The 15,922-nt window shown below is 37.6% G+C and overlaps 2 protein-coding genes across 2 annotated transcripts in view; one reads left to right on the forward strand and one right to left on the reverse strand.

The window, feature by feature from the left end:
* The window catches only part of LOC132552512 (notchless protein homolog 1-like), a 92,999-nt gene that overhangs the window by 23,321 nt on the left and 53,756 nt on the right, over positions 1-15,922 (forward strand). The window lies entirely within an intron of this gene.
* LOC132552519 (uncharacterized) lies at positions 219-3,594 on the reverse strand. The gene is made up of 2 exons (XM_060216701.1): positions 3,533-3,594; positions 219-1,751 (listed from the first exon to the last, which is right to left on the reverse strand). The coding sequence occupies exon 2, from the start codon at positions 1,722-1,724 to the stop codon at positions 489-491; it is 1,236 nt and encodes a 411-aa protein (XP_060072684.1). The 5' UTR covers positions 1,725-1,751; positions 3,533-3,594; the 3' UTR covers positions 219-488.

The raw sequence follows: 15,922 nt of genomic DNA on the forward strand, positions 1-15,922 counted from the left end.
AAATAGAATAAATATAATTATTTCAATGCAAAAATGTTGAACCATGACTAAAAAATTGTAAAGATACGGTTTTTAAGATAGAAAAATCAACTGTTCATAAATTTTAGTATGACATATCAGTTACAGTTCAATTTTGTCAAATCGTACACTATAAACCTCGTCTATTATGATGCTGTTGATTTAAAAATCTTTATACAAATCTTTATCAAAGTATGTCAGTTCATGTGAAATATTTTCTTTTGGTTTGTTTGATCTGTCGTCAAAGTGTTTTTCAAATGGACAGAGGCTGGGCTGTTCAGGAAGGTGAAGGTGACAATGTCATCACTGTTACAGCCCTTGATTCTTCACCATTACACACATCAAGTAAATTTAATAGGATAGAAATAGTCACTTTACCTGGGGAAGGTTGTGTTTATCAATCAATGGAGAATTAAACTGTTTACTTTTTGGTGTTTTATGCCCCTCCCTCCTACAAAGCCTCCTCAGTATCAAAACACACATCTCACAAACAGGTTCTTGTCCTGTTTAGGTGATTCTCGTCCCGTATGTGCACAATTATTAGTTCCAGTCTTCCACACTTCACGTATTGGCAATAAGTCAGTCCTATCACTGTAGAAGTGGTACCCTTCTCCATATCCCCGCATTACTAAAGCAAGGTCGCCCTTCACTTCTGCTTTAACCTTGAAATATTTCAACACCACAGTTTCATTTGTTAATATTTGGTCAAACTCCTGACGGAGCTCTGTGTTAAAGTGGATGTCTCCCATTGGCTGGAAGATATTTGGAGAAATGTAAGTGAAGCGTATGGATACAGTTGTAGTGTTCATAGTGCTAAATGGAATGTCAGAACATTCCTTTGGAGGGAGGAGCATTGATGTTGTGGAATTCCCACTGAAACAGGACAGGGATTCTGGATTTCCAGGGAAGTGTTTCCTTACCCAGATGTATTGGAGTGGTCCTGAAGTTAACATTACGCTGAGAAACAGGCCGTCTGCGGGAACTGACAATTTAGTTATATTAATGATTGGTGTCAGCATTATCCACTGGTCCTCTGCCATGTCTGGTGTCTGAATATTTGCAGGTGGTAACTTCATAAACATACCAACACCTTCAAGGTAACGGTCGGATTTCTCCTTGTCTAGACTCTCACTTTTACTAGACTTGTGTGATGCTGCAGTAATACAGAGCAATGTAATTGAAAGTGCAAGAATGATGAATAGAAGAATGAAAGTAAAAATCTTCAATCCTCTTCTCCACTTTGATTTTGGCTTTTGGTCTTCTTTGCTTTTATTCCTAAAGAGTTGAATAGCAATAAGGATTAACTTCATTGAAACTTCAGTAATGGCTGCAGAAGCCTTCACCAACTGAACAACGTTGGTCGCCTCTTCTCTGCATAATGCAACATGAATGTTGATTGCTATCTGAGGAAGATCTTCTATCAATAATGTTATAGCAGCAACAATCTTCACTGCTAGCTCCACCTTGTCACTATCCTTGAAGTATTTTACAAAGTCCAGACTGACTTCTGGAACAATTGTCACTGAGGCTATGATACAGAATGTTAAAGTAGCTTTGGTGATGTCCTGTTCATATGGTCCAAATACTAAGCCGTCTTTGACCAACAACTGTTCCCTGTAGAACCACCAGTCACAAAACAAATCAAAAAGGTTAACTGAGACTGATATCAGTAAAACTGATAGCTTCCAACAGCTCATATTGGCCATGATGTTGCTTAGGATGACTGAAGGAATCTGAAAAAAAGTTTTAGAGTAACAATTAGGATCTTAGTACAGGTACATCTGAATATTACCTATGTAAATGACTCTTCAATGAAGTGAGTTATATCCTAGGATAAATCCTGTCTTTTCTACATATTTTACATTGATCATGTTTTTAATAAAATGTAACAGTTAAACGATCGGTTTTATATCGCAGATGATTTTTGTAAGAAGTGAAAGTTGAGGCATAAATTTCAGTCATTGGTTCCTGATTATGTCTTTGTAGCATACTTAACTGTCAGGAGTATTCTCTTAGCTGGTAATCTTAAGTTTCAAGCAAAACAGTATTGATGTATCTATACTAGATATAATTATATCCACATACACTTAAATTCTGATTTGTTTCTGACTTCAGTCACTTATTTGCCAGTCATTTTAATGTTTCATAACAAAGATTTATCCCTTTGATATTTTTAAATTCAGAAATCTTTCAGCAATGTAATCTGAAGGGCTGCTTTAGTAAGAGTTATCTCCCTTATAACACACTGTTAAAATTATCAGAAAAACAACTGCTTTAATTAAGCTTTCTGTTGCTTCAGTAAGAGTTATCTCCCTTCTAACATGCTGTTAAAATTCTCAGAAAAACAACTGCTGTAATTAAGCTTTCTGTTTCACTGTCAGAATTTCAGAAATTGACTCATTGGAGATGTTATTTTGCTCATTATTTTGTAGTTATCTAATAAAGCGAACTTATCTGATATTATGTTTTGGGTGTAAAGAAAATGAAATTGTAATTATCTCAAATGTGTGTTCTTGTTTGATTCAGGATGGGGAGGAATATGTTTTGGGATTATAGTCCCTGTTGTAACCTTTAGCATTATTTTGCATCTTTATTCTCCAAGCTCAGAGGACTTATGATCACAATGATATTGTAGATAATTCATATACCTTTCAGAACATCCTGATTTACAAAGCATCTCTACAGTGAAAATTGTCTCCCTTTCCAAAACACCAAAGTTCTGAGAAAAGTTTTATCTTTCAGTTTCATTTCACGAGATTTTTAGAAAGTCTTATTACAGATGAATTCCTCTGTTGGATGTTATTTTGTTCAATACTGTTGGCATAATTAACCAAGATGTCAAATTTTATATCATGTTTGGAGTATAAAGAAAAGGAAGAATGTAATCGTATACCACTAGTGTTATTCTTGGATGTAGGTGTTTTGTTTGTTCATAATTGTGGAATATCAGGAGTGATATCTTAAAACTATGCTTTTGGATAAAGGATGAAAGATTTTTAGTCGTCTTTTTGGAAAAAGGAGGAAAATATTTATCTATGCTTTTAAAGATAAAGGATAAATGACAAAGAAAATATATTCTTTTCTGAAGTTTACTATATAAGACATATATTTATGCTTGTAATGTTTTCTTAGATATGAGAATACACTGTTTTGGATAATAAATATGCTTTGCCTGAATTTGTAACAGCAAAAATTGATCCTCTTAGAAAAATTGGATCTTTGTCATAAATTTGAATTTTTCAATTTTTCAAAAAGTTTTGAATTTATAGATATTTTTTTTGAAGTTTGAAATAAATTATAAAAACCAAACATGTGATAAAAATGATATTTTTACAGCCCAATTGACGTCTTTTGTGTCAAATATTCCATAATTCTCAAGGTATTAATAGTCTAAAATATTAATAGAGATTATGTGTGGTGTTTTGCTGACTTAACTAGTGTTGTTTTCAATAATTACAAAGTACAGTTCTGCCAGGGAAGCCAAACATCTAAAAAATAAAACAATAAAACTTACCTTAATTGTCTTAATGAATAATATGTTAAAATATTTAACACTCAAGTATATATTGATATGTTGTCCACCTCAACGCTACTGAAACCTCTGGTCCCAAAAACTCAACTCATCAGATTTCACCACATGTTATCCATATATAGTAACAGATAGTGAAACTGAAAATTTCCCGTGAGATTCTGGGATTTCCAAGTTATTTTTGGTTCCAAATTATTTTTCCAGAAATCAGATTTTGGTGTAGAAATTTCCACTTATTTATAGAAGTGATGCAGTTGTTTAAAATTAAATCTATGTCATAGGTTGATTTTATGTTGGTATATATAGACTTAACAGCATTTCTGATTGAAAACCAAACTGAGCATCTGTTAAAACGTCATTATTTTCGGCCCACTTTAGTAGTCTTGTATTTAATACAGATGTAAATAACTTAGTCATACAACTTAACAAACTAATTCCTCTAAAATTACATGGAATAGAAGAGTCACCTTTCTTGTAAACAGGTACAATTAAAGCATTACTCAATATTTTCGGGAAATACCCTATAGTGAAAATTGCATTAAAAATAGTGGTAAGAGAAGGCAATAAATAGCCACAAAATTCAATGAAATATTCATTCAAAACATCAGAGCCTTGACTTTTTTCTTTGTTCAGCTTGGCAATAGCTGTTTTGACTTCCGTGGAAGTTATACAGTTTTCAAGTTCATGAAAAACAATATCATCATTTAATACGTTATCATTTACGGTAGTGTGTTGATCAGTGACGTCACTAGCTAAACCCTTGAAATACTCATAAAAACTATCTAAAGATACATTTGAAGATTTACTCTTTTTTTTCTTATTGAAGTGAGCATAATAACATTTTGGATTATATTTTCGCAGGTACTCAGCCATGTTGTCTTCAGCATGCTTATAAGTCCTTTTAAATCTATTTTCAGTAATTTTGTATATACATTTACATGACACAAGTTTGGTGTGGTTTACAGCAGTTTTACACATGTTAAAACATTTCAATGCACCTATATACTTTTTATACAAATTTTTATATGTACGATCAAACCAGGGTTTGTCCTCTGAAGCATCATTGATGTTTGTACATTTATTTACAACAGTATTACTTGGTTGGCGTACTTTATGGAATTCTGCCATTAAACTAGTGATGTTGTCAACAAATGACGTAACACAACTTTCTATTCCTTCTACACATGACAAGTCAGAATTAGTTACACAATTATTTAACAAATTAATATTGTTAACAATGACATTTTTACTGGCTTCACCATGATCATGATTCCATCTACACTTAACGTGGTTACCAGCCGAATAGTTTTCGATGTGATTAAACACATGGTTAGCTAATGACGATGTTACAAATAAATGGTCAGTTCCAAGGTCTATATGGGACCTTTGATTCTTGAAAACTTTCTTAAACACTCAGTCAATTTGTTTGGATCATATATTTTTTCTAGAGTTAGGGCCATAGTCTTCAGTAATATCTTAACAAAAAAGTTCAGACCAGTATTGAAGAATCTGTTCTAATGCCAGTGGGAACTAGAATCAAATCCTCAGACAGAACTTCAGTTCTATGTCAGGTTTTTTTACCATAGACTCAGAAGACGGAACTTCAGTTCTATGTCAGGTTCTTTACCATAGACTCTGAAGACGGAACTTCAGTTCTATGTCAGGTTCTTTACCATAGACTCAGAAGACGGAACTTCAGTTCTATGTCAGGTTCTTTACCATAGACTCTGAAGACAGAACTTCAGTTCTATGTCAGGTTCTTTACCATAGACTCAGAAGACGGAACTTCAGTTCTATGTCAGGTTCTTTACCATAGACTCAGAAGACAGAACTTCAGTTCTATGTCAGGTTCTTTACCATAGACTGAGAAGACAGAAATTCAGTTCTATGTCAGGTTCTTTACCTTAGACTCAGAAGACGGAACTTCAGTTCTATGTCAGGTCCTTTACCATAGACTGAGAAGACAGAAATTCAGTTCTATGTCAGGTTCTTTACCATAGACTCAGAAGACGGAACTTCAGTTCTATGTCAGGTTCTTTACCATAGACTCAGAAGACGGAACTTCAGTTCTATGTCAGGTTCTTTACCATAGACTCAGAAGACGGAACTTCAGTTCTATGTCAGGTTTCTTTACCATAGACTCAGAAGACGGAACTTCAGTTCTATGTCAGGTTCTTTACCATAGACTCAGAAGACGGAACTTCAGTTCTATGTCAGGTTCTTTACCGCAGACTCAGAAGACGGAACTTCAGTTCTATGTCGGTTTCTTTACCATAGACTCAGAAGACAGAACTTCAGTTCTATGTCAGGTTCTTTACCATAGACTGAGAAGACAGAAATTCAGTTCTATGTCAGGTTCTTTACCATAGACTCAGAAGACAGAACTTCAGTTCTATGTCAGGTTCTTTACCATAGACTGAGAAGACAGAAATTCAGTTCTATGTCAGGTTCTTTACCTTAGACTCAGAAGACGGAACTTCAGTTCTATGTCAGGTCCTTTACCATAGACTGAGAAGACAGAAATTCAGTTCTATGTCAGGTTCTTTACCATAGACTGAGAAGACGGAAATTCAGTTCTATGTCAGGTTCTTTACCATAGACTCAGAAGACGGAACTTCAGTTCTATGTCAGGTTCTTTACCATAGACTCAGAAGACGAAACTTCAGTTCTATGTCAGGTTCTTTACCATAGACTCAGAAGACGGAACTTCAGTTCTATGTCAGGTTCTTTACCATAGACTCAGAAGACGGAACTTCAGTTCTATGTCAGGTTCTTTACCATAGACTCAGAAGACGGAACTTCAGTTCTATGTCAGGTTCTTTACCATAGACTCAGAAGACGGAACTTCAGTTCTATGTCAGGTTCTTTACCATAGACTCAGAAGACGGAACTTCAGTTCTATGTCAGGTTCTTTACCATAGACTCTGAAGACGGAACTTCAGTTCTATGTCAGGTTCTTTACCATAGACTCAGAAGACGGAACTTCAATTCTATGTCAGGTTCTTTACCATAGACTCAGAAGACGGAACTTCAGTTCTATGTCAGGTTCTTTACCATAGACTCAGAAGACGGAACTTCAGTTCTATGTCAGGTTCTTTACCATAGACTCTGAAGACGGAACTTCAGTTCTATGTCGGTTTCTTTACCATAGACTCTGAAGACGGAACTTCAGTTCTATGTCGGTTTCTTTACCATAGACTCTGAAGACGGAACTTCAGTTCTATGTCGGTTTCTTTACCATAGACTCAGAAGACGGAACTTCAGTTCTATGTCAGGTTCTTTACCATAGACTCAGAAGACGGAACTTCAGTTCTATGTCAGGTTCTTTACCATAGACTCAGAAGACAGAACTTCAGTTCTATGTCGGTTTCTTTACCATAGACTCAGAAGACAGAACTTCAGTTCTATGTCAGGTTCTTTACCATAGACTCAGAAGACGGAACTTCAGTTCTATGTCGGTTTCTTTACCATAGACTGAGAAGACAGAAATTCAGTTCTATGTCAGGTTCTTTACCATAGACTCAGAAGACGGAACTTCAGTTCTATGTCAGGTCCTTTACCATAGACTGAGAAGACAGAACTTCAGTTCTATGTCAGGTTCTTTACCATAGACTCTGAAGACGGAACTTCAGTTCTATGTCGGTTTCTTTACCATAGACTCAGAAGACAGAACTTCAGTTCTATGTCAGGTTCTTTACCATAGACTCAGAAGACAGAACTTCAGTTCTATGTCAGGTTCTTTACCTTAGACTCAGAAGACGGAACTTCAGTTCTATGTCAGGTCCTTTACCATAGACTGAGAAGACAGAAATTCAGTTCTATGTCAGGTTCTTTACCATAGACTGAGAAGACAGAAATTCAGTTCTATGTCAGGTTCTTTACCATAGACTCTGAAGACAGAACTTCAGACTCAGAAGACGGAACTTCAGTTCTATGTCAGGTTCTTTACCATAGACTCTGAAGACGGAACTTCAGTTCTATGTCGGTTTCTTTACCATAGACTCAGAAGACAGAACTTCAGACTCTGAAGACGGAACTTCAGTTCTATGTCAGGTTCTTTACCATAGACTCAGAAGACGGAACTTCAGTTCTATGTCAGGTTCTTTACCATAGACTCAGAAGACGGAACTTCAGTTCTATGTCAGGTTCTTTACCATAGACTCAGAAGACGGAACTTCAGTTCTATGTCGGTTTCTTTACCATAGACTCAGAAGACAGAACTTCAGTTCTATGTCAGGTTCTTTACCATAGACTCTGAAGACGGAACTTCAGTTCTATGTCGGTTTCTTTACCATAGACTCAGAAGACAGAACTTCAGTTCTATGTCAGGTTCTTTACCTTAGACTCAGAAGACAGAACTTCGGTTCTATGTCAGGTCCTTTACCATAGACTGAGAAGACAGAAATTCAGTTCTATATCAGGTTCTTTACCATAGACCCTGAAGACAGAACTTCAGTTCTATGTCAGGTTCTTTACCATAGCATCTTTAGAACAGTATCCACTTTGATCCACTTTTAAGGCCACTTGGGTCAAATGTGTTTCAATGTGTAAGCAACTTCTTCTCACAAACCAAAAGGCCAATGGTCTTGATATTAGGGCCTGTTGCATAGAATTCTGTTTTGAGTACTGGCATTTGTGTAGTGCATGTATACTGAGAGGAAAAAGAAACGCAATTAGGAATTTCCAGGTCAAATACAGGAAATAGAAAAGGGTTTTAGAATGTAATTATGGTGTAACTGGAAGATAGTTGACCACTCTGTCATCTACGAGAATTTCATTCGTGTATGTTAAGTTAACCTTTCAAGAGTACCTCACTCAAAATGATGTGCGTTCTGGACCCATCAGTATCGTGTGTGCCCCCTTGCGAGCTGCAGTAACTGCACACACTCTTTTGTGCATTGAATTGATTGGGGTATTAACCCTCCTCATTGGTATACGATTCCATTCCTCCTCCAGCGCCAACGCCAACTGAGCGACGTTGACTGGAGGATTCAGCCGAAGTCTTATCCTTCTGTCCAACTCGTCCCATAAATGTTCTATTGGGGAGAGGTCAGGGCTGTATGGGGGCCAGTCTAGGGTGGGGACATTGTTTGCTGTGAGATAACCACAGCAAACCCTCGCTACATGTGGCCGGGCGTTGTCCTGCTGAAATGTCAGTTGATACTGCTGTACTAGAGGAACAACATGTGGTGCTAGAACTTGATCTCTATAGCAGACAGCCGTGAGATTTCACTGAATAACGACCAGATCTTGATACCGTGTGCAATCCCTCCCCATAACATGACCAATCCTCCTCCAAAGCGGTCATTCTCTATCATGCTAGCATCTGCATACTGCTCGTGGGTACGTCTATAGACACGACGTCGGCCATCTGCCCAGTAAAGCGAAAACCTAGACTCATCTGAGAACAGGACCCTTCTCCAACATTGCATTGGGAAGCGTCTTACGGAATGTGCATTCAGCCATTGCATTCGTCTGGCACGTCGCCACGCATTAAGCTCTGATCCAACATATGGCCGCCGCGGTCTAAGACCGTTGGCACGCAGTCAAGTATGCACTGTCTTTGGATCAATTGGAACATGATGACGCCCAATTGTGTTCCTTGTTGTTTCCGTGGCCGTCAGAAAGCGATTGCATAGCTGCGAAAGTCGCATTTCCCTATACTGCCGACGCGTCGTCACACGAGGGCGACCGCTTCGAGGACGGTCTGCAACCCTTCTGGTGGCATGTAGTCTTTGGATGAGACGACAAATGTTCGATGGATGGACTCAAAATTGATTAGCGACCTGATATTGCAGGGTACCTTGCATAAGAAGTGCAATGGCACGACCCCCTGTCAACTTCGGACAGTCGTGGCATTTTTTTACTTTTATCAAGACGGATATGTCTGAAGATTTGCACACACAATTTATTTTAGGCATGTTTGGCCTCTTACATATATAGGTATTTATATAGACAGATGACCCTTAATGCCCGCAGACTTCTTGATTCATAAGTCATTAGTAGGCTTCTTAACAAAGCAAATGACATGAAAAAGTTCCAAACTTCTCCATGGCTGCCAGTGAGGGCATTTGTGTTGCTGTGACACATTCAGTTTTTGTGTCGCCTGCAGAGCTGGTGGACACTTAGGGATCTGGTATATGGCTTCTTGTTGCAAGGGTACAGATAAAGTTTAATTCTTTTTCAGAGTTATGGCTGTGACTTTGAGTTATCAAAATGAAATTTTGTATAAAATTTCTCGGCTGTGACCCTTTTTGGCAGAGTTATGCCCCTTTCAACTTAGAAAATTTCCTGGGAAACTTTTTTGGCTCATGCTTTGAGTTATCAAAATGAAATTTTGTATATGGCTTCTTGTTGCAAGATTAAGTTTGACACCAATGGCTTCTGTGACCCTTTTTCACTAGGAATAACTACACCCTTTGTCTTAGTTCACTAGGAATAACTACACCAATCTTCAGCTGTCTTAGTTCACTAGGAATTACACCAATCTTCAGCTGTCTTAGTCACTAGGAATAACTACACCAATCTTCAGGTCTTACAACATTAGGAATTAACACCAATCTTCAGCTGTCTTAGTTCACTAGGAATAACTACACCAATCTTCAGCTTAGATCACTAGGAATAACTACACCAATCTTCAGTAGTCTTAGTCTTAGTTCACTAGGAATAACTACACCAATCTTCAGCTGTCTTAGATCACTAGTAATAACTACACCAATCTTCAGCAGTCTTAGATCACTAGGAATAACTACACCAATCTTCAGCTGTCTTAGATCTAGGAATAACTACACCAATCTTCAGCAGTCTTAGTTCACTAGGAATAACTACACCAATCTTCAGCTGTCTTAGTTCACTAGGAATATTAACACCAATCTTCAGCTGTCTTAGTTCACTAGGAATAACTATACCAATCTTCAGCTGTCTTAGTTCACTAGGAATAACTACACCAATCTTCAGCTGTCTTAGTTCACTAGGAATAACTACACCAATCTTCAGCTGTCTTAGTTCACTAGGAATAACTACACCAATCTTCAGCAGTCTTAGTTCACTAGGAATAACTACACCAATCTTCAGCTGTCTTAGTTCACTAGGAATAACTACACCAATCTTCAGCTGTCTTAGTTCACTAGGAATAACTACACCAATCTTCAGCTGTCTTAGTTCACTAGGAATAACTACACCAATCTTCAGCTGTCTTAGTTCACTAGGAATAACTACACCAATCTTCAGCAGTCTTAGTTCACTAGGAATAACTACACCAATCTTCAGCTGTCTTAGTTCACTAGGAATAACTACACCAATCTTCAGCAGTCTTAGTTCACTAGGAATAACTACACCAATCTTCAGCAGTCTTAGTTCACTAGGAATAACTACACCAATCTTCAGCAGTCTTAGTTCACTAGGAATAACTACACCAATCTTCAGCAGTCTTAGTTCACTAGGAATAACTACACCAATCTTCAGCAGTCTTAGTTCACTAGGAATAACTACACCAATCTTCAGCTGTCTTAGTTCACTAAGAATTACAACACCAATCTTCAGTCTTTCACTAGGAATAACTACACCAATCTTCAGCAGTCTTAGTTCACTAGGAATAACTACACCAATCTTCAGCTGTCTTAGTTCACTAGGAATAACTACACCAATCTTCAGCAGTCTTAGATCACTAGGAATAACTACACCAATCTTCAGCTGTCTTAGTTCACTAGGAATAACTACACCAATCTTCAGCAGTCTTAGTTCACTAGGAATAACTACACCAATCTTCAGCAGTCTTAGATCACTAGGAATAACTACACCAATCTTCAGCTGTCTCACTAGGAATAACTACACCAATCTTCAGCAGTCTCACTAGGAATAACTACACCAATCTTCAGCTGTCTTAGTTCACTAGGAATAACTACACCAATCTTCAGCTGTCTTAGTTCACTAGGAATTACAACACCAATCTTCAGCTGTCTTAGATCACTAGGAATAACTACACCAATCTTCAGCTGTCTTAGATCACTAGGAATAACTACACCAATCTTCAGCTGTCTTAGTTCACTAGGAATAACTACACCAATCTTCAGCTGTCTTAGATCACTAGGAATAACTACACCAATCTTCAGCAGTCTTAGTTCACTAGGAATAACTACACCAATCTTCAGCTGTCTTAGATCACTAGGAATATTAACACCAATCTTCAGCTGTCTTAGTTCACTAGGAATAACTACACCAATCTTCAGCAGTCTTAGATCACTAGGAATATTAACACCAATCTTCAGCAGTCTTAGTTCACTAGGAATAACTACACCAATCTTCAGCTGTCTTAGATCACTAGGAATAACTACACCAATCTTCAGCTGTCTTAGTTCACTAGGAATAACTACACCAATCTTCAGCAGTCTTAGTTCACTAGGAATAACTACACCAATCTTCAGCAGTCTTAGTTCACTAGGAATAACTACACCAATCTTCAGCAGTCTTAGTTCACTAGGAATAACTACACCAATCTTCAGCAGTCTTAGATCACTAGGAATAACTACACCAATCTTCAGCTGTCTTAGATCACTAGGAATATTAACACCAATCTTCAGCTGTCTTAGTTCACTAGGAATAACTACACCAATCTTCAGCAGTCTTAGATCACTAGGAATAACTACACCAATCTTCAGCAGTCTTAGATCACTAGGAATAACTACACCAATCTTCAGCAGTCTTAGTTCACTAGGAATATTAACACCAATCTTCAGCAGTCTTAGTTCACTAGGAATAACTACACCAATCTTCAGCAGTCTTAGTTCACTAGGAATAACTACACCAATCTTCAGCAGTCTTAGTTCACTAGGAATAACTACACCAATCTTCAGCAGTCTTAGTTCACTAGGAGTCTTAGTTCACTAGGAATAACTACACCAATCTTCAGCAGTCTTAGTTCACTAGGAATAACTACACCAATCTTCAGCAGTCTTAGTTCACTAGGAATAACTACACCAATCTTCAGCAGTCTTAGTTCACTAGGAATAACTACACCAATCTTCAGCTGTCTTAGTTCACTAGGAATAACTACACCAATCTTCAGCAGTCTTAGATCACTAGGAATAACTACACCAATCTTCAGCTGTCTTAGTTCACTAGGAATAACTACACCAATCTTCAGCTGTCTTAGTTCACTAGGAATAACTACACCAATCTTCAGCAGTCTTAGATCACTAGGAATAACTACACCAATCTTCAGCAGTCTTAGTTCACTAGGAATAACTACACCAATCTTCAGCAGTCTTAGTTCACTAGGAATAACTACACCAATCTTCAGCAGTCTTAGATCACTAGGAATATTAACACCAATCTTCAGCAGTCTTAGTTCACTAGGAATAACTACACCAATCTTCAGCAGTCTTAGATCACTAGGAATAACTACACCAATCTTCAGCTGTCTTAGTTCACTAGGAATAACTACACCAATCTTCAGCAGTCTTAGTTCACTAGGAATAACTACACCAATCTTCAGCAGTCTTAGTTCACTAGGAATAACTACACCAATCTTCAGCAGTCTTAGTTCACTAGGAATAACTACACCAATCTTCAGCAGTCTTAGTTCACTAGGAATAACTACACCAATCTTCAGCAGTCTTAGTTCACTAGGAATAACTACACCAATCTTCAGCAGTCTTAGTTCACTAGGAATAACTACACCAATCTCTTAGCTAGGTCTTAATCTTTCACTAGGAATAACTACACCAATCTTCAGCAGTCTTAGTTCACTAGGAATAACTACACCAATCTTCAGCAGTCTTAGTTCACTAGGAATAACTACACCAATCTTCAGCAGTCTTAGGATCACTAGGAATAACTACACCAATCTTCAGTCTTAGTTCACTAGGAATACACCAATCTTCAGCAGTCTTAGATCACTAGGAATAACTACACCAATCTTCAGCAGTCTTAGTTCACTAGGAATAACTACACCAATCTTCAGCAGTCTTAGTTCACTAGGAATAACTACACCAATCTTCAGCTGTCTTAGTTCACTAGGAATAACTACACCAATCTTCAGCAGTCTTAGTTCACTAGGAATAACTACACCAATCTTCAGCAGTCTTAGTTTAGATCACTAGTCTTAGATCACTAGGAATAACTACACCAATCTTCAGCAGTCTTAGATCACTAGGAATAACTACACCAATCTTCAGCAGTCTTAGTTCACTAGGAATAACTACACCAATCTTCAGCAGTCTTAGTTCACTAGGAATAACTACACCAATCTTCAGCAGTCTTAATTCACTAGGAATAACTACACCAATCTTCAGCTGTCTTAGATCACTAGGAATAACTACACCAATCTTCAGCTGTCTTAATTCACTAGGAATAACTACACCAATCTTCAGCTGTCTTAGTTCACTAGGAATAACTACACCAATCTTCAGCTGTCTTAGTTCACTAGGAATAACTACACCAATCTTCAGCAGTCTTAATTCACTAGGAATAACTACACCAATCTTCAGCTGTCTTAGATCACTAGGAATATTAACACCAATCTTCAGCTGTCTTAGATCACTAGGAATACACCAATCTTCAGGTCTTAGTTCACTAGGAACTACACCAATCTCAGCAGTCTTAGTTCAGCTGTCTTAGTTCACTAGGAATAACTACACCAATCTTCAGCAGTCTTAGTTCACTAGGAATAACTACACCAATCTTCAGCTGTCTTAGTTCACTAGGAATAACTACACCAATCTTCAGCTGTCTTAGTTCACTAGGAATAACTACACCAATCTTCAGCTGTCTTAGATCACTAGGAATAACTACACCAATCTTCAGCTGTCTTAGTTCACTAGGAATAACTACACCAATCTTCAGCTGTCTTAGTTCACTAGGAATAACTACACACCAATCTTCACAGCAGTCTTAGTTCACTAGGAATAACTACACCAATCTTCAGCAGTCTTAGATCACTAGGAATATAGGAATACTACACCAATCAGCAGTCTTCAGGAATAACTACACCAATCTTCAGTCTTAGTTCACTAGGAATAACTACACCAATCTTCAGCAGTCTTAGTTCACTAGGAATAACTACACCAATCTTCAGCTGTCTTAGATCACTAGGAATATTAACACCAATCTTCAGCAGTCTTAGTTCACTAGGAATAACTACACCAATCTTCAGCAGTCTTAGATCACTAGGAATATTAACACCAATCTTCAGCAGTCTTAGTTCACTAGGAATAACTACACCAATCTTCAGCAGTCTTAGTTCACTAGGAATAACTACACCAATCTTCAGCAGTCTTAGTTCACTAGGAATAACTACACCAAATAACTAGGAATATTAACACCAATCTTTCAGTTCACTAGGTCTCACTAGGAATAACTACACCAATCTTTCACTAGGAATAACTACACCAATCTTCAGCAGTCTTAGTTCACTAGGAATAACTACACCAATCTTCAGCAGTCTTAGATCACTAGGAATAACTACACCAATCTTCAGCAGTCTTAGATCACTAGGAATATTAACACCAATCTTAGAATCACTAGGATAACTACACCAATCTTCAGCTTCAGCAGTCTTAGTTCACTAGGAATAACTACACCAATCTTCAGCAGTCTTAGTTCACTAGGAATAACTACACCAATCTTCAGCAGTCTTAGTTCACTAGGAATAACTACACCAATCTTCAGCAGTCTTAGTTCACTAGGAATAACTACACCAATCTTCAGCAGTCTTAGTTCACTAGGAATAACTACACCAATCTTCAGCAGTCTTAGTTCACTAGGAATAACTACACCAATCTTCAGCAGTCTTAGATCACTAGGAATAACTACACCAATCTTCAGCAGTCTTAGTTCACTAGGAATAACTACACCAATCTTCAGCAGTCTTAGATCACTAGGAATAACTACACCAATCTTCAGCAGTCTTAGTTCACTAGGAATAACTACACCAATCTTCAGCAGTCTTAGTTCACTAGGAATAACTACACCAATCTTCAGCAGTCTTAGTTCACTAGGAATAACTACACCAATCTTCAGCTTGTCTTAGTTCACTAGGAATAACTACACCAATCTTCAGTCTTAGATCATAACTACACCAATCTTCAGCTGTCTTAATTCACTAGGAATAACTACACCAATCTTCAGCTGTCTTAGTTCACTAGGAATAACTACACCAATCTTCAGCAGTCTTAGTTCACTAGGAATACACCAATCTTCACCAATCTTACACCAATCTTCAGCAGTCTTAGCAGAATAACTACACCAACTTAGATCACTAGGAATATTAACACCAATCTTCAGCAGTCTTAGTTCACTAGGAATAACTACACCAATCTTCAGCAGTCTTAGATCACTAGGAATATTAACACCAATCTTCAGCAGTCTTAGATCACT

Source organism: Ylistrum balloti, unplaced genomic scaffold, assembly GCF_031769215.1.
Source record: "Ylistrum balloti isolate Yb309-2 unplaced genomic scaffold, AGI_CSIRO_Ybal_v1 Utg370252, whole genome shotgun sequence".
Taxonomy (NCBI): domain Eukaryota; kingdom Metazoa; phylum Mollusca; class Bivalvia; order Pectinida; family Pectinidae; genus Ylistrum; species Ylistrum balloti.

What these genes read in the sequence shown, in the direction of transcription:
- LOC132552519 (XM_060216701.1), bottom strand. Translation starts at nt 1,724, where the DNA reads ATGGCCAATATGAGCTGTTGGAAGCTATCAGTTTTACTGATATCAGTC.